The sequence below is a fragment of the Hippocampus comes genome, unplaced genomic scaffold (assembly GCF_001891065.2).
Source record: "Hippocampus comes isolate QL1 unplaced genomic scaffold, H_comes_QL1_v1.1 scaffold382, whole genome shotgun sequence".
Lineage (NCBI taxonomy): Eukaryota > Metazoa > Chordata > Actinopteri > Syngnathiformes > Syngnathidae > Hippocampus > Hippocampus comes.
Window position 1 is genome coordinate 1 of NW_017805156.1, and position 23,992 is coordinate 23,992.

General features: G+C 45.8%; 2 protein-coding genes across 4 annotated transcripts in view; both read right to left on the reverse strand.

Moving 5' to 3' along the window:
- Window positions 1-159: 159 nt before the first annotated feature.
- On the reverse strand, window positions 160-5,995 carry il13ra1 (interleukin 13 receptor, alpha 1). The gene is made up of 10 exons (XM_019868668.1): window positions 5,747-5,995; window positions 3,934-4,061; window positions 3,694-3,850; window positions 2,708-2,807; window positions 2,426-2,592; window positions 2,215-2,345; window positions 1,942-2,083; window positions 1,033-1,129; window positions 871-955; window positions 160-793 (listed from the first exon to the last, which is right to left on the reverse strand). The coding sequence occupies exons 1-10, from the start codon at window positions 5,856-5,858 to the stop codon at window positions 668-670; spliced, it is 1,245 nt and encodes a 414-aa protein (XP_019724227.1). The 5' UTR covers window positions 5,859-5,995; the 3' UTR covers window positions 160-667.
- Window positions 5,996-6,285: 290 nt separating this feature from the next.
- The window catches only part of dock11 (dedicator of cytokinesis 11), a 26,663-nt gene continuing 8,956 nt past the window's right edge, over window positions 6,286-23,992 (reverse strand). The window contains exons 11-54 of one of the 3 annotated variants that reach the window (XM_019868670.1): window positions 23,747-23,887; window positions 23,368-23,628; window positions 23,143-23,265; window positions 22,971-23,053; window positions 22,771-22,893; window positions 22,581-22,657; window positions 21,743-21,927; window positions 21,598-21,663; window positions 20,732-20,824; window positions 19,223-19,346; window positions 19,031-19,143; window positions 18,837-18,920; window positions 18,282-18,371; window positions 18,083-18,204; window positions 17,922-17,991; window positions 17,728-17,853; window positions 17,508-17,579; window positions 17,293-17,439; window positions 17,136-17,219; window positions 16,937-17,048; window positions 16,544-16,582; window positions 14,812-14,993; window positions 14,615-14,716; window positions 14,466-14,541; window positions 14,259-14,347; window positions 13,878-13,998; window positions 13,714-13,780; window positions 13,573-13,620; window positions 13,348-13,493; window positions 12,663-12,778; window positions 12,451-12,582; window positions 12,122-12,304; window positions 11,941-12,054; window positions 10,668-10,883; window positions 10,531-10,588; window positions 10,341-10,447; window positions 10,139-10,261; window positions 9,954-10,067; window positions 8,995-9,141; window positions 8,700-8,910; window positions 8,197-8,387; window positions 8,021-8,118; window positions 7,805-7,943; window positions 6,286-7,117 (exon numbers count right to left, since the gene is read on the reverse strand). In XM_019868670.1, coding sequence (XP_019724229.1) covers window positions 7,028-7,117; window positions 7,805-7,943; window positions 8,021-8,118; window positions 8,197-8,387; window positions 8,700-8,910; window positions 8,995-9,141; window positions 9,954-10,067; window positions 10,139-10,261; window positions 10,341-10,447; window positions 10,531-10,588; window positions 10,668-10,883; window positions 11,941-12,054; window positions 12,122-12,304; window positions 12,451-12,582; window positions 12,663-12,778; window positions 13,348-13,493; window positions 13,573-13,620; window positions 13,714-13,780; window positions 13,878-13,998; window positions 14,259-14,347; window positions 14,466-14,541; window positions 14,615-14,716; window positions 14,812-14,993; window positions 16,544-16,582; window positions 16,937-17,048; window positions 17,136-17,219; window positions 17,293-17,439; window positions 17,508-17,579; window positions 17,728-17,853; window positions 17,922-17,991; window positions 18,083-18,204; window positions 18,282-18,371; window positions 18,837-18,920; window positions 19,031-19,143; window positions 19,223-19,346; window positions 20,732-20,824; window positions 21,598-21,663; window positions 21,743-21,927; window positions 22,581-22,657; window positions 22,771-22,893; window positions 22,971-23,053; window positions 23,143-23,265; window positions 23,368-23,628; window positions 23,747-23,887 — 5,205 coding nt within the window. In that variant the 3' untranslated portion in view covers window positions 6,286-7,027. Of the gene's footprint in view, window positions 7,118-7,804; window positions 7,944-8,020; window positions 8,119-8,196; window positions 8,388-8,699; window positions 8,911-8,994; window positions 9,142-9,953; window positions 10,068-10,138; window positions 10,262-10,340; window positions 10,448-10,530; window positions 10,589-10,667; window positions 10,884-11,940; window positions 12,055-12,121; window positions 12,305-12,450; window positions 12,589-12,662; window positions 12,779-13,347; window positions 13,494-13,572; window positions 13,621-13,713; window positions 13,781-13,877; window positions 13,999-14,258; window positions 14,348-14,465; window positions 14,542-14,614; window positions 14,717-14,811; window positions 14,994-16,543; window positions 16,583-16,936; window positions 17,049-17,135; window positions 17,220-17,292; window positions 17,440-17,507; window positions 17,580-17,727; window positions 17,854-17,921; window positions 17,992-18,082; window positions 18,205-18,281; window positions 18,372-18,836; window positions 18,921-19,030; window positions 19,144-19,222; window positions 19,347-20,731; window positions 20,825-21,597; window positions 21,664-21,742; window positions 21,928-22,580; window positions 22,658-22,770; window positions 22,894-22,970; window positions 23,054-23,142; window positions 23,266-23,367; window positions 23,629-23,746; window positions 23,888-23,992 lie in introns of all 3 variants that reach the window. The other 2 variants (XM_019868669.1, XM_019868671.1) reach the window with 2 other exon arrangements.

A 23,992-nucleotide genomic window follows, 5' to 3' on the forward strand; every position in this document is an offset into this window, starting at 1 on the left:
CCCCATCTGCGGCCCCTTCTCAAGGTGTTTTTTTTGGGGGGGGTGGATTTTTACTTGCTCTCCTGGAGGGTTCGGATCAGGGGATGACGTTAATATTTGTCAACTGTGGGCATGTGAAGCCCTTTGAGACATTTTTGTAATTAAGTGCTACATAAATACATTTGACGACTTAATGTTTCCTTTATTGCACTCTATAACAGCGGGTCGCATAGTGTATGGTGAATGAGCAAGGGAACAGGGCTATTACAGCTCTGTTCATTTTGAATGATGGCGGTTTTGTCTTACCTGATCTATTTATGTGTTTCATATACAAAGGCAGACGGTCATATAATTTAATTGCAATGACAATAACGGCTTTCCTGAGTTGAACAAAGTGCAAGTTGGACACACGCAAAAAAAAGAAAAAAAATCTCCTAAGATCTCGTGTGTGTGTGTGTGTGTGTGTGTGCGTGTGGGGGGGGGGGTCCTCCACATGTAAAAACTCTTCCAGCAGCTTTTTGCTTTCTTCTAATGCAGCAGTTACACTTGACACGCTGCTGACAAATCCTGCCACCAAGTCCCAGGGACAGTGAAAAACACAGCCGTTGTACGCCCTGACTGGCATAGTCTTTGAGGATGATAAGGTCCATATCCTTGTGATCCAGCTTGGAACCATTTGAGCTTCTCATCAACGCGGAAGCTCCTCCTGCGGGTTGTGTTTTATGAGCTCACAGGGGCTGATGACTTCACGAGCTCTCATAATTTTACACGGTTGAATGGCTTCTGGCACAGGGGTGTAAAAATTTGCGGAAGCCTTTAAAAAAAGAACAAAGAGTACAAAGTTAGTGCTTTGGTGGTCAGAAAATAATGGACTCAAATATTTTTATTTACTTTAATTTCCGTGCTTCCGCTCATCATCATGTCCTTTAATATTGCTGATGGGTCGGGTATGGCGGGAAAGAGAACGGCCCGGTGCCTGCCAAGACACCATCACATGCCAGCTTTAGACCCAAATTCTTCAGAGACTTTGACACACACATTTGTCGAGCGCACCTCCTGAAGCAGTAGCAAGCCAAAAGGACCCCGACGGACAAGACGAGGCTGACGGCGATGGCCATTGCTGTCACTGATACCCTGGGCTCATTCACTACTACGGCGGAAAAGAAGATCATCTATAAAATAATCTCAATTTAGATGGAGAGACTTTTGAAGTTCAAAGAAGAAAAGGACTTTTACAGGAAAAATAACCGATTTTTGTGTGACCCTTTAGACAGCCAAGCCCAAATTATTCATACAACTGGGATATGAATAAATTATTAAGACGGAAATTATTCATGTCCCAATTGTATGAGTAATGTACCCAGATATATATATATACACATATATCTGTGTGTGTGTGTGTGTGTGTGTGTGTGTGTGTGTGTGTGTGTGTGTGTGTGTGTGTGTGTGTGTACGGGACATGTGTATGTATGCGTATGTGTACAGTATATAATATGTGTGTATATATTTGTAGATGTGTGTTTATATATATACGCGTATACTGTATACGTGTGTCTACATGTACTGTACATGCGTTTTTGTTTTTCCTTTTTTTTGTTACTTTTTTGTTGAGCTTTTTTGGTTAATGTATTTGAGTATGACAATCAAATCATTTTAAAAATGAACAAAACATTTTATCATATGCCAGAATGACAATTGATGTTTTTTTTTTGAGGGGTGGGGGGGGATAACATTGAGTCGTTTAATTAGCAACCTTTTGAATCGAAAGAGAGACCAAACCACAGTAAATAATATTTTTTATGGCCAAATATTACTGGTATGCGTGTGATAAGAATGTTTGTTAACATTCAATATTATTTTTTTTTTTTTAAAGATCTGACTGCAAATTTAAAAGCAAATTTTTGACGATGTCGAACTAGTCAATTTGTAAATCTGACTTGCACGTGGCTGATGTTTCCTTACCATGAACTACAACTGCACTGAAGTCGCTTTGCATTTTTCTGCAGTAATTGCCACTTGTGACCTGAGAACGAAGCTCATACCGGCACCTCCTGTCGTAGGCAATCTGCCTCGTCTCTCCATGTGGAATGAAGTGCTTGCAAGTCTAGGTATCAAAAAGATGAACAAAGTCACTGATGAAGATATAGCATTTTTTTTTTTTTTTTTACCTTCTCAGTAACACCGGTTATTACAGACAGTGGTGCATGAAAGGGTTAAACTCTCAATTAAAAGTACCTCGCGTTCATCGCATTTGCTGTAGCACAACGTGTAGGTCCAACTGCAGTCATTGGACACCTCCGGGGGGGTCCAGCTCAGGTTCAGCTTGTCACCTTCAACGCTAACGTGCAGCTTTGGGGGGTCAACCGCTGAGAGAAAGACAGCAAACGTCTTCAGCACAATTCCCATCGTGTACTTTTGTCATCTGCGGAATGAATGCGGAACAGACCTCCCTGAAGTTTAAACGTTCTCATCGAAGCGTTGCTCCTCAAGAGCATGCAGACGTCTTTGGAGACAAAGTCAGCGCTCAGGTAGCAGCCGTGCCTGCCCGGGTGGTGATAAGACTGCTTGCACTCCTGCAACTGTTGCCTGCTTTCTGCAGACCTGCCACAAATCCTGCGACGACCAGAGAAGGGGCGAAGGGGTGGGGGTGAGAGTGGGGCATCAAGGCACACGATCCAAATGTGTTGTTTGCCTGATGTTTACTCAGCTTTTGTACATTTTTCCTCACCTGTAAGAGAGAGTCAGGTTAACGGCGGGATCACACGGGATCCAGGAACAATTCGTCTTGTCCGCTCGGTATAAACATTTGAAGTCTGTCACCAGCTGAGCTGTCAAGTCCAAAAAAACAAGAAGTGACTGACCGGATGTTCATCGCCCTCGAGCTGTTGTGTTGTTGTCTTCAATCAAGTCATCAACTTGACAATTCCACAAGCTTGGCGTCGACTAACCGTTAATCACGTAGAATTACAGCTACAAATGTGGAAATTCTTGACCAGAAATGATAAGGGTGACAAGGTCACGTGAAAAACACAAGCAATATATCAACAACATCATCAATCTCACTTTTGTTGACGCTGAAAAATCGTTTAAGTCGTCTTCTGCTGTGGCTCTCTGTGACTTGGACAATAAAGAATACGACACATTTGTATTAGTTTTTCCAGATGTGATTCTGAATTTGAACACTATGGTACTCTTGTAACATGAAAATTTACTTGTTTTAGGTTATTTAAAATTTGAACGTTTCATGCTACATGAAGGATACTAAAAACAAACAATGCTAACGCCTCACAGAAGACATCTTAAAATCGTGTGTTAAAATGAAATTTGAGGACTATGGTGCTCTTGCAACATTAAAATCAAATATTTTTGCTTATTTTGGATGAGTCAAAAAAATGAACGCTTTATGCTACATGCTACATGAACTATATTCAAAATAATGCTAACGCTAACCTGATGACATCTAACAATCACGTGTTTATTAAAATGATATGTGAAGACTATAGTGCTCTTGCAACATTGAAATAAAATATTTGAACTTATTTTGGATTAGTCAAAATCGGAACATTTTATGCTACATTAACTACACTAAAATCAAACAATGCTAACGCCTCACAGATGACAGCTTACAATCGCGTGAAAATGAAAGGCAACGTGGCTCCCTGTTGAAATAATGAGTTATTTAAAGATGCCGACCCACGACCTCGTATTTTATACCTCGAGGTTGCGGGGCGTCAATGATTATGGAGGCCGGCGCACTCGCGCTCTTTCCGCAGTTCTGCAGTTCCTCAGTTCGGACTGTGATGTTCCAGCCGGAAGAGCCGGCTTCATCCGTCAGAAGAGTCTCCGTAAAGTTTGTCCATTCTGTACAAAACTGACATAATAAATAATATGACAAACATTTGAGTTATTGAACACCTCAGAAGCGTCTCAAAAGAATCTGTTTGCGTCTCCTACATTGTGCGGCCCATGTCTGTACTGTACGTCGCAGCAGTCCGGCAGCTGGCTGGGCTTCCGCCAATACACGTTCACCGTAAACGGGTCAAGCCACTTGTGCGATAGCTCCGTCGGTGGAGGAAGACGACCTGTGGGCATGAGGTGTTTAAAAAACAAAAAACAAAAAAAAAAAAACAAGAATTTGTTTATGCCCGATGGTGGCGCATTTGTGACCAAATTGACCCCAGCAGTCCTAAAGTGAGTTCTTGTCAGCAAAGTTCCAGATGACGAACAACTTGATGTTGGGAATGTGACTCAGTTTGGGTTGGGTAATACATATCCGCTTTATCCTCACGAGGGTCGTGGGGCGTGCTGGACCCTATCCCAGCTTGTCTTCGGGCAGTAGGCGGGGGACGCACTGAATCGGTTGCCAGCCAATCGCAGGGCACACAGAGACGAACAACCATCCATGCTCATACTCACACCTGGGGACAAATTGGAGTGTTCAATCTGCCTGCCATGCATGTTTCTGGAATGTGGGAGGAAACTGGAGTACTTCGAGAAAACCCACGCAGGCACGGAGAGAACTTTCAAACTCCACACAGGAAGGTCGAAGCCGGGATCAAACCCACGACCTCTGCACTGTGAGGTTGGCGCTATAACCACTGGACCACCCCAGGGGATAGAAATACTTTTCAAAAACTGAAAATATATATATATAATTCTGAGAAACAAAATTTAAAAAAAATAAATAAATATTCTGAAAAAGGGGGAAAAAAATCTGAAAACTGATTCCTCACCCCAACAAAACGAAAAATATGTTTAACCCTCTGAAGTTAGGACGGCCCACCGAGGGGCCCTCCGTCATCTATCAAAACAAATTGCTGATGCATGTCGTCAGCTGAGTACACAAGTGTGAACATGTTAGACATCTTTTAAAAGTTGAATTTCTGGAGATTTGAATGGTGCCCAACATTTTATAATTGTCAAATTTGAACTGGAACTTGGGAGACCTCAAGCTTTCGAGTCCTAATCAACATTGTAAATTCATTTTCAAGGCGGATTTTGTGAAAAGAAATTAGATGAACATAAGATTCGCCTTTTTCCCCCCCCTGTTTTCAAACATCCATAGTTCAGTGACAGGAGTATTTACACAGATTCTGACTGTTTGGGAGAAATATGCAAAACCCAAAAGGATAACATTTTGCATATTTCAAAAAGAGACCAAAACTATGCTGATACTCCAAATGGTTCACGAACAGCTACAAATTTACTTTGGGTGCACCTTTTTTCAGGCGTTTTCGGCAAAGTTGCCCTCAGCCTAAAAAAAATATTCCATGAAACAGAAAAAATACAAAGCCACCTCAAAAAAAAAATACTCAGAAATATATATATATAATTTTTTTTCAGGTGAATGTAATACTCTTCCATAGATTTTCGAACTGGAACCAAACACTGTGCTGTCAGTGAGTTGCGCTGCTTTCGAGCGAGAGAAAACACACTTTTCATTTGGCAGCGGCTGTTTACAGCAGGGAACGAAATGGTATGCGTCTAAAACAAACAAACAAAAAGACTGGAACTGCCGCACATTCGATGAAAATCCATGAAAAGCCACACATCCGCATGAACGACTTCAAAGAATGATTGGCCGTAGATCGCGTTCGAGGAGTATTTTTTTTTCCTTTCAGTTGAATACGGCGAAGTGCGTAGTTCGCAGCGTCTGTTTGTACTTTGATTCCATAAACGCGTCGGGGCTCCCGACCAACTCAAATCCATTTGCGCACTTTTCTACGTGTGTTGCCGACCGAAATAAGACCGCTTTATAGGTTTTTACCTGCTTCGCCGTGGAGCGCAAAAGACAGGACCGAGTGGAAGAAAACGGCCACCAAACACATTCTCTCTTGTTTCCGAATGTTTTGCACGCCGACGTCTTCGCTCCCGCTCATGTTGTCACATTTTCAACCGCCGAGGGACGATCGTCGTAAAACGTGAGGGGGGGAAACGCGCACGGGAAAGGGGAGTAAAACGCGCTGTCCCCCGCGTTATTGTGTGCCGGGAAAACGACGGTGGGTGGAGAGTGCGTGGAAAGTGACCGGGACGTCCATCCCGGCAGTTTCCTCACACGATTGCCACCCACACTGCACACGCGCAACATATTGCTCACAAAAACGCAGCGATGTCCGCGTCGTGTGTAATGGTGGCTGCACTGCATTGTTTGGTTGCGTTTTTTAACGAATGTGTTATATTCACTGACTGGTGTTTGCATGGGAAGACGCTGGGAAAAAAAAAAGACAACACTTGAGGTTAATCATGTGCGTCAAGTACACAGAAGTTGACCCACATGGACGCACAAAACTTTTTTTTTTTTTTTTTAACAATCCCCCTGTTGTCCAAAGAAGGAAGGCTTTTGTTTCACTTGCTTTAATGGGGAGGGAGACAACTGTACAACGAAGTGCATGTGAAAAGCACATATATTGTGTACAATGCAATGTTCAACGACAAAAAAAATAAAAATAAAAAGTCAACAACCGCACATTGGGACTCCAAAGTCCAACATGTGACAAATATAAATACACGCGGTATTTACAAGCACGACCACAGAATGAAATGGTGATGAAAACCACCTTATGTACACCACCTGCTTGGCTATTATTCAGTGTAGCACTTGTGAAATACTTGAACAGCATAAAATGTAAGCCACTTTTCCAGGTGCAACGCAGGTCCAGTCTGGCATGAATCATTGTTGACATTTGAAGCAACTTGACTCTGTTTCAACACGACCCCGTCTGTTTACATTACTGATCGGTGAAGTCAAACCTTGCTGAATAGCCGTGCAAGCGCATTTGCAGCTTTGTCAGAGAGAAACAAAATGGTGTCCTGCCTGGACTGGAAAGGCGCACACAAGTCAGTTCTGCGGTGTGTTGTCATTTGAAAAGAAGTTTAAAAAAAGAAAGCAGTGCATCTGAGCATCACTCCAATCTGGCATGCCGCTCTACATTCTTCCGTTACGGCTTGACCGTGACACCCCGAAACGTGCTCATCCGGTCGAGATGCAGCCTCGCGTCCTGGCCTTGTATTGCGCGGGCTAAGAGAGGCGTCCCTCTTGTTCGGAGTTTCAGCCGTGGTCAGCCGAGGTGCCGCTGATGGCTCGGAACACGTTGAGGGAGTTTTTCAGAAGCGAGCGCATCATGCCCTCCTGGTAGATCTGCGATAGAGAGAGGAAAAAAAAAAGCACGTGGATGCTAAGTCAAATCACAAATGAAAAGTCATGACATTTAATTGAAAGTTTTGTTCCATTTTCTTTTCTTTCCTTTTTTTTACCTGTTTTCCTTAAAGCTGAGCACAGTTGGAAAAAGAAAAAGTCGAGTTAGAACACTTCGTTTGAACACGAACGAGGGTGCCCTGATGTCACAATCACACAGACTGCACAAATGATTGCAACGGCACACACACACACACACACACACACACACGCACACGCACACACACACACACACACGCACACACACACACACACCCCCACACACACACACACACACACACACGCACACACGCGCGCGCGCGCACACACACACACACACACACACGCGCATACACACACACACACACACACACACACACACACACACACACACACACACACACACACACACATACACACACACACACACAGAGTTGGCATGTCTGCCTTTTTGTGATGTTTGCAATACATTTTTCGGGAACCACAATGGGGAAAAGGAAATGATGTGTTTAAGTCTCTTCGGCACCATTGCTCAATATCTCTGGCTGAAAACAACGGTACTGTAACACGGGTTTTGCCAGAGCTGTCCGGGCCTGCTTATGAAAGGGAGGCTTGGAATGAAAGCGCAAGCCGGTCGCAGCCCGGGGTTACCTGCTCATGGATGATGTCAGAGAGCTCCTTCACCATGTCTTTAAAATTGGCCTTGAGGCCCTCATGATACTCAAACTGGTCTTCTTTGATCAGACGTTCGTTGATATCCAAAGCCGCGCTGCAGGCCTCCACAAAACGTCTACCAGAAGAGGCGACACTCAATTCACTGGCCTCCAATTACCCGTATTGATCTTCTCCACTCCCCGGGTGACTTGCCTGAAAACGTCTTTAAGCTCTTTCACTTTCTTGCTGGCCTGGTTGCACTTGCTGTCATCCAGGAAGGCTCGGGCGTAGGCCATGGGCCCGGCGTTCACCTGCAACGATGACGACGACAACATGCGGCAAACACGCGGCGACGACCCGCCCTGACCCGACACGGGAAAGCGTCTGACCTGCACGGAGACGCAGCCCTGCAGTTTGAGCTGCAGCTGGATCATGTCCACTTCGGCACTGGAGCAGAGCTTGTGCAGCTCGGCCGTGCGAGACCTCATCTCGTCGATGGCCACGTCCACCGGCCGCAGGTCCAGCTGCTTTTCCCCGACCACCTCCACGCGCTTCTTTACGTACGGGAAGGTGTTGGCGGCTGAGGGAAAAACCGAGAGAAACGCTGAGTCGCCAGTCTGGTACATGCGGAAGTATACACGGATGCCACGCGTTTGTAAAGTTGAGGAAACACGCACTTGAAGTAACAAAGCCGTTGAAACGGGTAGAGTGGAAAAGGAGGAAAGCCTCTCTTGAGAAAAAGCTCATTAGATTCAATTTCCAGACTAATGGCCGGCCATTTGTGCACTGATGAAGCCTCGTGCATTTGAACGAAATAGATACGCCCTGAAATGCGGTTCCGCGTGGTCGTGATTCGATTGCGGATGCTCCGAGCCGATGTTTTGTACTGTACTTGTGAGCACCGTCTTCCTCTTGCACTGCTCCTCCACGCCGCCGTGCTTCTTGCCCGACAGCGTGTACGGCGTCTCAAAGACGAAGCGGTTGATGTTGTGGCACTTCTCAAAATCCGTCTTCTTCTCCGGCGCCTCCTTCTCGTCAAAGTAGGGCTTGACGAAGGTCACTTGCACGTAGGCGAACTTGGGGTCCAGCTCTTTGGGATTCACCTGGAGGGACGCGAGCTCTCATATGAGTTGGTTTTTTTTGGAGGGTGGGGGGGCAGACTGAATTGGGGACAAGCTAGGACGCACCTTGTTGGAGTCTTGAATGATCTTGACGTTTTCAGGCCCAAACTTTTCCCCGTAGAGCGTCAGCAGGCGCTGGGAGATTTCCGAAAGGCCGGTGAGTTTGGGCTCTTTGTAGATGTACTCCTTCCCGTCCTCCTCCTCGAAGAAGCCCTGTGGAAAAAAAACACGTGCTGGCTTGCAGGGCTGACAGTAGTTGATGTTAGGAAATTTTGGTGATGAGCTTCTTGTGAGAGAATGGGAAGTTGTGCAAAAAGCGCTGAAAATTTTGACAACTTTAGAGAAGGTCAAATGAAGTTCAACTGGCTTTTTGTGAGTAAGATATATTGACCTATATTGTGTTCACATTTTAGTCAAAAGTTTCACGATCTTATGACAAAACCCCCAACGCAGTGATGGAGTAAAAAACAAATACCGTATTGGCCCGAATATAAGATGGCCCTGATTATAAGACGACCCCCTCTTTTTCAAGACTCAAGTTTGAAAAAATACTTTTTGAACACCAAATTAATTTTTATACAGAAAATAAACAAATGATTATAACAATATATTTGAGAGAAAAAGCATCTTGAAGTTTACACCATAACTTCTCCTGAGCTGCCGGTAAACCTGGCCGAACTTCGACCCACTTTTCTCCAGATTGTCGCTACGTTTCTCCATTTTCTGTTATCTCTTCTATTATTTTCTTCTCTTTTATTTCTTACCGCTGTTTTTTTTTTATTTTTATTTTTCTTCTTCGTGCTACTGCTATTTTTATTTTTATTCTTCGTGACAGGGGTTCGCTTTGGCCTGGGGAGTCAAGTTCAGTATTCGCTTCAATGATATCTAGCGCCATCTAGCGTCGTGAATGGGTATAATGTCTAGACCCCGAATATAAGACGACCCCCACTTTTTCAGTCTTATTTCAATGCAAAAAACATCGTCTTATATTCGAGCCAATACGGTAATAATAATAATCAATCCACCTGTCCATAGAAGGCAACTCTGAAGTAGGTCCCGAGCAGCCTTCGACCCGTTTGGATCACTTCCATGACCTTGTTGTAGGCTCTGTGCAGTGTGTTGTAGAGCCGGCTCAGCTTCTGCAAGGACGCGGTTGCGTTGGACGCACAGTCGTACGTGACGGCGCGCAATGATATCGCCGTTCCGCTACCTCGTACTCGTGGCGCTTCTCGTAGCAGGGGATCACCAGTTTGGCGACGTGCGTGATGAGCTCGTAGCGCTCGGCTTTCCACAGAGCCTCCACGCAGACCTCCAGGTGCTCCACCAGGACTTCCTGACGAGAAGCGGCAAAAAGCAAAACGGTTGACTTCGCGACGGTCGACACTTGGCGCCGGCGCTTTGTCAAAAAGAACCTCGGTGTAATAAACGTCTTGCATCCCCGTGTCTTCCTTCATGGCGGCTTCCTCCTCGATATTAAACGTGATCTTCTTAAACGCGGCCAGCCCGCTGGGGAACAACTCTGCCCGTTGGGAAGTAAAGGCAAAAGTTAAACAAACAAACAAAAAATGATGTCACAGTATGTTTTGAAAATGGGTCGGATACTTTTCCTGTGCAGGTACTCGGCGACCAGCGCAGCCACATGAATGTGACACATGGCGGCCTGTGGAGAAAACCACCATCACGTGAATGCAAATCCGACTCCAATTGCAGAAAGCTCGGTAGAGACGAGTGAATTTGACCTCGGAGAGATCGTTATTCTTGAGGTGCGCCCGAGCCATGCTGTCCAGCCAGGTGCGCCTCAGCTCGGGGGTGCTGGCATAGGACCGGGCCAGGCTGTACTGCAGGTCCAGCAACATTTCCGGGTCTTTCTCATGCTCCCTCATCTGGGCCGTGGCCATCAGCACCGTACGGATACGCTTGGTTAGACCCTTCACTTCCGAGGGGAACCCTGTGGACTAAAGACGTTGAAGCTGACGGGATCAGTGATGCCACGGTAACCTTGAAAAAGTAACTTCGCTACTATACTGATGAACTGGCTTCAAAAGGTTTTCGTTCAAAAGAAAATAAAGGCAACTTTTTAAAAAAATTAACATAAGAAATTATTTATTTATTTTAATTAAAAAAAAAAAAACAATACAGTGGTTCTTGACCTCACAACATAAATCTATATCTTATAAGGCAGTCTGTTTTGGCCTGACATATTTATCTGTTCATACCAGCAACATTTATAAATCGTTTTTTCCATATTCTTCATGTACATTGTGTATCAATATAATCGTTACATTTCTGAATGGGCATCCAAGATTTATCTTTTTTTATTTTGATGTTCTGATAGTGTTTTTTGGGCGGCCCGGTGCTCCAGTGGTTAGTGCGTCGACCTCACAGTACAGAGGTCGTGGGTTCGATTCCGGCTCCGGCCTTCCTGTGTGGGGTTTGCATGCTCTCCCGGGGCCTGTGTGGGTTTTCTCCGGGTACTCCGGTTTCCTCCCACATTCCAAAAACATGCATGCCAGGCTGATTGAACACTCTAAATTGTCCCTAAGGTTTGAGTGAGAGCGTGTTCGTCTCTGTATGCCCTGCGATTGGCTGGCAACCGGTTCAGGGTGTCCCCCGCCTACTGCCCGAAGACAGCTGGGATAGGCTCCAGCACCCTCCACAACCCTTGTGAGGATAAAGCGGATCGGAAAATGGATGGATGGTAGTGTTTTTGAAGCTAGATAACACTTTGTCAACAGGAATGGGCAATGTACTTGAATGCTTCCTTTAGCTGACACAAACTCAAAATCGTAAACGCATTTGCAGTTTGAAAACGCGAATGTCTTTCCTTCTTCGATTGTTATCTTTCATGTAGTTGAAACGTGTTACAGCACATTCGTGACATCACTCTCCCGGACGGGAATACGAAATTGTCAAGTCCCACAATGCTTCACTGCAAATGATTTATTTTGGAATTATTTGAGAGTAACGCATAACTTTCGTGGCCGGCATCTCTGGACAAGATGCAGACGATACCTTCATGGCCTTGTCGCTGTTCGCAAAGTTGTTGATGATGGAGAGCGACTCCTGGAAGCGCGAGCTTCCGCTGAGCGCCACGTCGGAGATCAGCTGGCTCACCGCGATGATGATCTGGCGAGAAAGATGAGAAAAGGAGAAACGTCGCCGGGCCAGAAGCAAAGTTGGGCTTGGGCTTTACCTGCAGGTGTGTGCGCAGGAAGGTCTTCCTCTTGGTGTACTCGTAGTTGTTCCTCATAAGCAGGTAGAGGAGCCCCGAGGCTTCCGCCCTCAGCGAGGCCATCTTGGACACGCAGCACTTGAGCACCTCGCAGCACAGAAGCTCGCAAAGGGTCACGCGACCTTTGAACAGTACTGCGGGGAACTGACCAGGGAGCATTTTGGTCAATTTTGGGGTTTTTTTTTTTTTGGGAGATATCTTGAATTCAACCCAGTTCAGAGTGACTCATCGCGAGCGTCATGACTCAAAATCAACATCTTGAGTCATTTCGCTCCCGCAGCTTCACCGACCTTGTTCATGAACGCTCGCAGCGCGGCAAACACATGCCGGAGGGCGGCTTCCGATGGGCTCACTTTGAGGAAGGTCAGGTAAACGTCAAACACCTTCCTCATCAGCGCGTTGTGACCCTCGCTGTCGGCCAGCTGGTTCTGACGAGGACACGGCCAAAATATTAGAAACGGCTCTCGCTACGATGCAGCAAAGAGCGAGCGTGCGCGCGCACCTTAAAGCACTGGATGAAAAGCGAAAGAACATCCAGGACACTTAAGCAGACCTCGGTGGAAATGTTGCCCTCGAGCAGAGCCTGGTGATGGATTTCCGCTTCGGACGCACCCATCCCTGAACCGCACGCACACACACACACACACACACACACACACACACACACACACACACGCTTAAAGGACTTCAAGTCAAAGTGCTCAGTCAGTTAACAACTCTAATCCAAGTACATAAACTGTTTACCTTTATTTTAGTGACCAAACCTATAAAACCATACATTTATTTTTAAGACAGATTCATTTATTGGTTGTGCGAAAAAAACATACATAAAAAAACCTGAGTGCCTTGAAAGAATAATCATATAATAAATCACAATTGCAATATTACAGGGGGAAAAAAATTGTGATTCAAATCGTTCAGCCCGACTTAAATAGCTTTAAAAAGAATTTTATGTTTGTGTACAAATTCCATGCATATCTGACAAGGTTGAACACACTTTTTATGAGCAGGGAATGTCTGGCAAACATGACTCAGCGTGCACTTCAACCTTCTGTGCTTTTGAATCACTTTTTTTTTTTTTTTTTTTTAACCATCCAGTCTATTGGATCGCATGACAACATGCAGGCAATCACGTAGTTAATGACGTAGCCGGTCAGTGTCAACATTGTGTACAGTGCGTGTCCCACCTATGTTGAGAGTGAGCGAGGCCTCCATGGTGCCGAACTGGTTTATTTTGGTCTGGAGAGTGCTCGCTCGGTTGCAGCGCATGGCCGGCATTGTCTGCGACTTCCTGTCAGAAGAGAACAACTTGGACGCGTACACCTCCTGACTCCTTGACGGCACACAAGGGGTGGGGTCTCAGTCAAATTACAAAACATGTTTTGAGGAAAACCGCTGCTGTCACGTCTCACCTGCCGATGTTCCTCTTCCCAATGTAGTGAAACTGAACGAGGCAGGTCCTGCGATGCAAGTATGCACAGTTTAGCCTTGCAGTTTCAAGTTGTTCTTGGCCCATCAGTGACATTTTTCACATCTAATTAGAAGCTACTCACTCAAGCAAGCTGAGAAAGTTCATAACGTCTTGAGGGTTAAGTTTGTTCCAATAGGCCATGAGAGTGTCTGTGGACAAAAAAAAAACAAAAACAAAAAAAAAAAAAACACTTGTAGTTTATGATCACTGTCATTTTCAGCATGTCATGCCACCAATGCCACCGACCCTCTGACAAGGTCTTGACTACATGTAAGAAGGTGAGGAGGAGGCCCCTGATCTCATAAGGGCCCAGTCTGCTCTTGCGGGGCCCGGGACTGCTGCTCACGGTGGAACTACGTCGCTGCAACTGCACATGTAACAAAACAATGTATGCGACTTGAAAATGTCTCATGAAGTAAATCATTAAGCTTCCCTCAAAACGCAAGCTAGGATGCAAATGGAAACACCATAAATGACGTTCAAAACGTTGCGAAATGACATTCAAAACATTGCGTGCGTGTATATGTATTTCATTGATGATTAACAACTCAAACAAATCTAGTTTAGATGTTGCCAGGGCAACGCCAAATACAGCGGCTATAAAAAAAAAAAAAAAAAAAAACTCACGTCAATGCTATCTGGTGTCCCGGGATCCATAAATAGAGATCCTCTGGAGTCTTCCCTCCTGACAACATGGCCATTCAGGAGCGGCAGGCCTGATAACGATAACAAACTCTATCACCACCAAAATAAACGACGGCTATCTAATTGAGATTGTCTGAATGCCTTCAACTGGTTCTCCTGGAACGGTTTGCAGGTGTCTTGTCAACTCACTGTGGTCCTTGTCTAGAGCAGCGCTGGTTCTCCTGCTATCCGCAGAGCCGCCTGACACAAGGTCGTCTCTCGAGCCCTTTGCGAGTAACATTTCCATTTTGTCGAAAGAATCTGAACAGGATCTCATTTTCATTTCGAGGGGCACTCACGTTGAGATTGGAAATGTATGGCTGGGCAGAGAGTTGCTTCAGGTTCTGGAAGAGCAACTCAAACAGTGGCAGGTAGAGCAAACAGATTCTGGCTTGCTGGTTCTGATAAAAAAAAAAAAAAAACATATATGTTGCGCAACATGTTCAAAAAAAAAAAAATCATTTGAGGTCAGCGTCAGGTCTGCCACCACCCTCACCTTGAAGGCTGTGTAGCGATCATCCATGGCGTGTTTGATCAGCAGGTTCTTTAGCGTGCCGACGGCCAGCTGCCGCACCTCGGGTCCCTGCTGCAGGGCCGCAGCCACGTCTCGGAGGAGCAGGCCCACCAGGAAGTGGTTGCGGCAGTAGTCTTCAGTCAAGCTGAATTCCAGACTCTGCTCTGTGGTGACCCCGGGACAGGAAACACAGCAGGTCAGGCTCAAACAATCAAATGAGGCCTTCAGAGCACGGGTTTCTTGTGAAATATCTCAGAGCCGATTCACTACCATCTTTGTTACTGATTTATTGCTTTATTGTCGTATATGTTAGTTGCTCCATGTACAGCACTTTGAAAGTGCTCTATAAATATAGTTGAGTTGAGTTGAGGTGAGTTGAGTGACACAATCAAAGAGTACCGTGCAGTATTATTTATTACGGTTACGTTGCAAAGTCTACGCTTAAACTCAATCATGAGTGCAAGTGGGAGCATCGTTGTGGGTGATCGTGTGTCGGGCTCAGACACCCCCCACCCCCCCTCCCCTCACACAAAATGATTCATTAACTCATTCACTCCCAAAGATGTATTTAGACGTCTTTTCAGACGCCACACATTTAATCCCAGCTACTCATTTTATATTGACTGTACTTGAAAGGGGTCTGAAAGGGTCTGAAAATTTCCAGAGAGGAGAATTCAGTTCATTATATATTTCCTGACACGGGAAATGTATAATTCCATAACAGCATAGATGAGCAGAAATCTAAAGACAGGAAGCAACCGAGTGCAAGGCCATAATGCTGTGTTAATATCAGAACAGGCAGCGCATCCCAGATAACCGAGTGCCCGCTGGAAAGTAGATCGAACGGCAGCGATCGACATCGGGGCCCAGTTACAGACAAAACCTCAACTTAACAACTAATGTCCCACATGTTGTATATTTATAGAAGGGTCCGACATTAAACCTTGGTGAGTCAAGTTGTGGGGGCCCTGCCAGAATTGGCGCTGGTCTGGATTTTCAACAATACCTAACAAAATTCAAAATGCTTCTATATGTGTAGGCCGACCTGTGGGTGGAGTCTCAGTGGCCAAAATGAATGCAAGTACGGGAGATCAGGGCAGCCGCCTAAAAAAATATCCATGCACCTTACTCCCCGGTATTTAGATATTATGATTTAAAACAATACCTCACAAAATTTATCATCATATAGATTGTCCTGCCTGCGGGTGAAATAGTGAGGCGTGTAGACTCGGCGGCCAAGATGCACGCGAGTCCGTAGCGCACAATTTGTCGATGAATGGCGGCAATTCAACGTGCAGAGATGATTCACATCGCAGATGATTGTTGAATGTAAGTGTACAAAATTAAAAAGATTGAATATTAGACATTTAAAAAAACAAGAATGTCTTCAATTCATTTCATTTATGACATTTATATTGGTGCCCTGTTGTGGCCAGCATAAATGAACTTCGGTTGGCCCCGGGCCATCGAGCCGCTGTTAACGTCGGACCCCGTAGAGAGAAACGTGTTCATTAAGAATGTGAGTGGATTCCCAGAGAAGCAAAGCTCATCACCTCTACGAGACAAAAGCATCCATTCAGCATTGGCACCGTGCACTCGGCGAGTGAGGGTTAATGGAAGCGAGAGTGCAGGGTGCAGAGAGCCGGAGGAGGTGCCGGTGATCGCGCGTGGCGGGAGGCAGAGGTAAAGGTACGGCGCGGTGAGCATCACCTACCTACAGGGCCAAAAAGCTCCGTCGCATACGGAATAAAATCTGACCACAAGCAAGAAAAAAAAAATAAATAAAACAGACGGGAAGGGTGTTGGGTACAAATCAAGATATCGGGGATGCGATTCATCATTCATGCAGCATGTACAGTACAGAAAATGCATCAACATTAGGATCGTGATGACACGCTACCTGCACTATGTGGCCCAATCAAATGCCATTTAAAACAACAACGTCGTTCTTTTTTTTTTTTTTTTTGCATGACATTGAAAACACGTTCCTAACGAAGTGGGCAAAGAGAGTGGAACGGTTAATAGCGGATCAATGTGGGGAGATGCGGGTGAGGACGTGGCAGACCTGCAGCCTTCAATCGGACTTCAACACGTGCGGTTTGCTCACCTTGCACCCGCTGCAGCTTGGTGCGCCCAAAGGCCATGGGCAGGTTGAGGGGGATGAAGTGCTCATGGTTGCACACTACCATCAGAAAGTCAAACTTCATTTCCGTCAGCACCTGCGGAGGAGACACGCGTGCACACGAGTGTTTCTGAAAAAACCCAAAAGCGGCACGTTTGCTGCGAGTGACTGTGTGCGCGCGTACCTTGGGATCTTTGAAACTGAAGTGGCACATGTAGTGATTGACCAAACCAAAAGCGAATCCCCGATTCATGAAGGTCAGACACCTCTGCGGAGCAAGAAGTGGGCCAGAAGATGAAGCGAAGCTGCACTGGGAATAGGTTTGTAATTCGCCCGCGCACCTTAATGAAATTGGCCAAGCTCAGGTTGATGCAGCGGGCTTCCTCGGGGATCTCCGTGTGGCGAATGGTGATGTGAGGCATGATGGACAGCACCAGGGACTGCAGGGCCTGATGGAAAGTGTCGGGAAAGCGCTGGGCTCGCGGCATCTGAAAGCACGTCGCGTCACGTGAAATTGGTTGCTGCGCAGATGCGAGCATGATGAATCAGTCCCAACCTTCATTCGGTGGTCCTCTTGCAAGTACTGGGCCATCGATTTGGCCATTGTTTCAAAGAAGAACCAAGAATACTACAGATGAAAATGAGGAAGAGGAAGTGGTTTTGATTACGACAAGCGAATTTCTAAAGGAGGTTATCAACTGGAGAGCCTAATATGAAAAGTGATTCCATAGGCAAGTCTGCCCCCTGCTGTTCATTGTCGCGATCACAACTCGCACCTTGAGCAGTTTGTTGCTGGTGTTAAAATCCGCCGTCTGCTTGAGGACGGCTGTGACCGCCGTGGCCAGCACCTCGTGGGGATATGCTGCTTTCCCAGGCGCGGGGTTTTGGGATACAAACACATACTGAGAAAAGAAAAAAAAAGTCAACAAATGAACTCCGAGTCCTATCAAAAGCCACAGAGCAGCCAAACCTTCACAAAGGAGCGCAGGTAGTTTTCGAGTCCTTCCTCGTGACACCGAGATACGATATGTATGATCACGCTGCAGGGACAGAGAAGGACGTCGGGTTTGTGACGATGGAATGCAAACGATGGCCCGGGAGCATTTTCACACAGACAAGCGATGAACTGACCGGAGAGAGTTGACGGCAATCTCCTGGCCTTCCTTGGCGGCTGCTGAGAGCACCTCAAAGAGTTGCATGAGCACAATGGGAAGGAAGTGGACCATGACGTGCGTCTCCATGGCGTGTAGGCACTGAGGATAGAGGCATGAAAGGAGAACTCACGGGAACATTCGCGACGTCTTCACCCGAAATCCTTCAAGAGTCTGACCTTCAGGTATTTGATAAGCTCTGCCCGGGTGTCCTCTGAGGTGTTCTTCATGAGTTGGCAGTGCAGGAAGAATTTGTGGAGATGGAGGTCCTGGGGACAAAACAGCAAACCGTCAAATGGCCACACTCTAAAATCACAAAAAATAACCTTCTTTTGGGTTCATGTAGCCCAGTTACGAGTTCAAAAAGGAACAAAACAGCTACTTGGGTCAACCCGACCCAACTTTTTGGGTTAAATGAATAACCCCAAAAAGTGCAGTATTCATCAGATCTGCTCATGCAAATATAATTTGGTAACCCAATAGCTCAACACTGGGTTCATTTAACCCAACAATTTGGTTAGTCTCAAGAAAGTCCAAGAATATGACCCAACACAAACAACAAAGGACATACTGTGTGAGCCATTTGAACCAATAGTTAATCAGACCCAACAATTTGGGTATTCTCAGAAGAATAATCCTGAAATTTGACCCGACACAAAAAACACATGAATTAACACGACTCATTTTGAGAGTCCAGGCAAATGTGCACCCTTGAAGAAGATTTTTTTTTTTACCTGAGCATATATTGTCGATACGACACGGCTCCTCATTTTGAATAGCGGCTTGGCATTTTCCACCCACTTGATATCTGGCTGAGACTGTGTAGATGTTGACATTTTTAAGCGTCAGCACGTGAGCAAGATGCAAATGCGGTGATTTAAAAAAAAAAAAAAAAAAGTTTTTTTTCGTTATTTTTTTCCCCACAAACCTTTCTGGTGTCCTGACCCAGATATCCGGCAGGCAGGGTGACAGCGACGGGTAACTGCAGTTCTGTTGACTGCATCCTGCCGTCTTTCAGCAAAGGCAACCAGGAGTAACCAACTGACAACACACCAGGAAGAAAATGATGAACGCCAACAGGCGTCAAGTGCAAAAAATTGTTTAAAAAAAAAAAACATACCCAGAGACTCCACACCGTCTCTTTTCTTGCTGCTGGTTTTGCTGCTCGATTCACAGCTGATATGGTAAAAGGTGAAGAGGATGTGGTGCTTCTCGTGCAAGTGGACGGGTAACTCCAGCTTTACCTGCGTGGCATCATGAAGTCAGTCAATATACAGGTCATGTATCGCCGACGCGGTGTGACAGGGTGGCAGCCGCCACTTTCAGAAAATGCTTCGCCACCCCAGTTGCCAACCCTGCTTTTTGGCAACGAATCTATCGATCCTAAATTTAAAATGTGATCATAAATGTTGCTGATATTGCCTCCACGGTGTCTACAAACATTTTAAAAAGTTTCAAATTCGCTCCCACTCCTTTCAAGAAGAAAAGGGTTGCGTCCTACTGTGCCAGCAGTTAACTCGATAACGATTGTGATCATTTGATTCGGGTGTGTGGAAGGACGGAAACATGTAAAACGGCCAAAACATGGCCCGGGGGCCATTTACGGCCTGCCACTTGACAAAAACAATAAAAAATAGACCACTAAAAATGACATTTGACATGGGCCACAAGGTTTGTGACAAAAGGTGAATTTGGGCAGAGTGAGAGGGAGCGTGGACTGTACAACTTTTCTCGATATTCGAAGATACAAATAAATGACGAGAGGCAAAAATAGTTTCGTCCACTTTGTGCTCTGTGGCTGATTTATGAAGACATCCTATTAACGATCCTCAAGTACAGTTACTAAAAAATGGTCACTTTCCTAGAGTTGAATGACAATTAAAATGTTGTCCGAACCCGAGTCTGTGACGCTGTCCTGTGCCAGTTCTACGTGGCTATGAGAAAATGTCTGTGAGCATGCACTCCAAGTAATCTACAACTTCAGGTCACCCAAGCAGAAATGTGGTCTTGTACTGCCACCTATTGACCAAAATGAGTACTTTATATTCTATAAAACATGCAGACTAGCATTGGTGCTACAATAAAGACTCAAAACTCTTAACAAAAGACATAAAAACACACAACACTGTGATGAATGGGCATCCTCCATTCCTGCTACTCTCTTCGCCACCCCGGGGGCCAAACATTCCAGAGCCACCACAAAGGCCATGGAAGGTCCACCAGGGGGTAGCAAATGAGCAAAATGGAACTTCAAAGTCCAAATACAGTAAATGTGATGACAACAGAGCTCAGCAATTTACGAGGCAGGCATCTATGACACTAAATACTCATCTGTCTCTGAAGCATTGTTTTGGTTCCCGTGATTTGAAGCATGCAGTTGTAAATCTTGTGTGCTCGTGCATGTCAGTGTAATACGGTGCAGGGGCTGGGGATATTTCTTAATGTGTGTGGGGGGGATGGTGGTCTTAAAATCCTATCCATCAAATTTTTAGGCCATATGGGGTCCTTCTGGATTATACTGACAATCTCTTTCACTCTATATGCGTGTGTGAGTGAATATATATATATATATATATATATATATATATATATATATATATATTTTTTTTTTCATTCAGAAGCATCTCACCTCATCATAAAATTCTGGACTTTGGTTGTGGTGCAGGACAGCTGCATAAGCACTGCTGGTGAAGAGTGAGTCTCCTGGTTTTCCGTAGATGCACTGAAGCACAAAAATATATTTGTTTATTTATTTTATTTTTTTACTGACTGACTGAGCGAACCTATATGGCTCAGACTAAATTTACCAAAAACATTGGCTCCCAACATTTGTCTTTCTCTTTGTTCTAATTATGACTGCATTAAAGTGACTCCTCTATATGGCACTCTCTCTTCAACATTGGGCTGAAAGTACACTTAAAGTACTTTATTGAAAGCAACAATGGAGTCATAAAAATACAACTGGTTCATGAAGCAAATTTGAAGCTTCATTTTTTTCAACACTAACAGACACAACACTGGTATTAGGAGGAGTTTCCAGCTTCCAATTTAAGAAGGTGGAAACATGCTGCCTCGTACCAACATAGCAAAACTGCAAGACTGGCGCGGTGATAAGCCGTCTGATGGCAGGCCAGATTACCTGCTTCAGTGTAAGGGCTGAAGGCGGGGGGCCAGCTGCTGCCTCCTATCTTATGTGCAGGCATTTTCAAACCATCATGATACAACATGAGGCCAAAAAAAAAAAAAAAAATCGGGACAAGTACGAACAACAATCACCTGTGCTTTGACGGCACTTTCCACCCCTAAATAATTGACACATGTGGCCATGTCTCCAGGAGAGGAACCAACACTGAGCCCTCATTTTGGCTTCTTCTTAATTCCTGCCCCTTCAAGGGTACTTCTGATGAGACACTTTTGCAGTGTTCATCATTCTTCGCTCGTTTCCTTTGAGAATCCATCAACAAAGCCAACAGAGTTGCTTTGCGTGCCGCTCACCTTCAAAGGGCTTGCACCTTCTTCATCGGAATCCCGGAATTGTATGCAGACGGCAATGTTTCGAGCCTAGCGTAGGTAAAAGCATTCGCATGAATCAAAACCTGTGAATCCTCCCTTGAGAACGCTGATTGTGAGGCGAACGCACCTTGGTGAAGCTTTTCTGGTTGTCATATTTGAGTTGCAGAGGATAGACGTAGAGTTGGTTCTTGTAGGTGGTGAAGGGGTAGTTGTACCTGGCCTCCTCGGGCAGGAACTCCTCGACTTCCACGGATACGCGCTCGCAGCTTTCTTCAAATGGCTTCACGGGAATATAAGAGGATGTCACCGTGTCTGGGGAGGGAAGCATGTACACACCAGGTTTTTTTGTCCATCTCTCAATTTTTTTTTGTTTGCATTCCAATGGCAGGAATCGTGTACTCTTGGCACATGTCACTATTCTTTGGTCGAAATCTCTGCGATCGGAATTCAAGCATATTCTGAAGCGGATGAAATCCGCTCAGTGTGAGAACTCTGACTCTGACGCATGAAGAGATCAGAGCGAAGCCTGGCACTGCCTAATTGCTGGTTATCATGAATCTGTCCTCCACCAGATGATGAATGGACACATTTTTTGGGGGGGGTTCAGACATTCCAATTTAACCACATGTTCCGTCTCTCCAAAAGCAAAGCAAAGCGGGTTTGAATAAAAATGCACTGTAAATAACGAAAACAGTTACATTGCAGCACACAACTTCCCTCTCGAGACAGAGATTGCGCAATAGAGAGAGACACCATAACGCAACAGAAGCGCACTGCTGCCCCAATGTGTGATTTTTTAGATAGTGTTGTACCATTCCGGACAAGGGTGTGACAAGAACCACTCTTGACTTCAGTCAGACGGTGTGTCTTATCTACATAACCTTCCCATAAAACAGCATAGAACAGCGAGATTGAGCTGATGCCAAAGTGTCTGGTTGCGGTGTGTTGACAACAAAAGTACATACTTGAAAAGTCAGGTGGGACACACTCAATGGTGACATTCAGCTGTCCCGGGATGGTCTGGAGCTTGCTCTTCTCTGGTCTGGAATCAAGACAAACATTAAAATAAAATGCAAAAAAAAAACGTATGGGGAGGAAAAGACATTTCCAGAGGGATTAAAAAGCTAAAATAGTACGGGAGTGTCCGTGACTCACTTCCTGGTGTCAGCCAGCAGCTTGATGATGTCATCAGTGGAGATTTTTCCGCTGTCCTGGCGGTAAAGAGGAGAAAACTTGCCGTCCATGTCGAGACTGCCCTGAGCGTCCTTAAACACCTGCCTGGCGGGGGTGACACATTGTGGCAACATCTGAAAGTCTCATCTTGACGGAATGTTTGGAATTTGCCGCCGTCTTACTTCGCAGCCCAAGCAAAGGGCATCCTGTACTGGCCCAGGCGTTGGCACGTCTGTTTAGCCGCCTTGAGGACCTTCTGAGCGGTCTGGAACGACACGGAGGACGGCATACAAGACAATCAGCGATGAGCACGATGTTCCGCATATTAAGTGTCTTTTTAGGGCAAACAAAGACCTTGTTGATGTCAGAGGCCTTGATGTATGGCTCGGCGCAATTGGTGATGCCATTTTGCAACACCTTCTCCACACGGGCCACCAGAAAGATATCAGCATGGGGGTTGGTGACGGAAAAAATGGCCTAGAGTAGAAGAGAAGACGCTGGCGAAATCTGTTGTGAGCTTCAGGTCAGGTTTGCCCTTGAACTCTCGTCCCTGATCGACGCTTACGGGCACGTTTTTACCTGCGTAGGGAAATGCAGCAGAGCCTCTGACACTCTTTGAAGGACAGGCAGGCAGTCCCCATTTGCCGGGTCCCCGCTCATTAAAGGCCTGCCTCCTCCTCCGCCGCCTCCCTCGGAGTCCGAGCAAGGCGACAGCTGGCCCACGGTGTCGGTCAGCATTTCCTTCACGCAGGGCGGGTTGAGGTCCACATGGAAGTCGGCGGAGATCTTACAGTTTTTGGAGATGTCAAAAAGCGCCAGGCTGATAAAGAAGGGCTCCACCTGAAAATGAGCAAAAGGGAAGGCTGAGGGGGGGTTGTTCGTCATTGTTAGTGAATCAAGTCAGACATTTATCAGGTGGGCCGAGTGAGACAAATAAAGCGAAAGAGTGACGGCATACGTTGGTCAGGACGCCGTCACCCTTTTCGCTGACACAGCCCTGCAGACTGAAGGTGAGATCGTGGCAGCCAACCACGATACGCCGGCCGAAGCGCTCCTCGAACGGCTTCACGTCCGGCTCGATGCCGGAGAAATCCAGCCTCTGTGGAGAGGATGAGAAAAGATCAAATGGTTATACGATCAACACATCAATAAATAACAGGGACAAGCATCCCCCCCCCCCCACCACCCCTACCTGTGTCTCAGG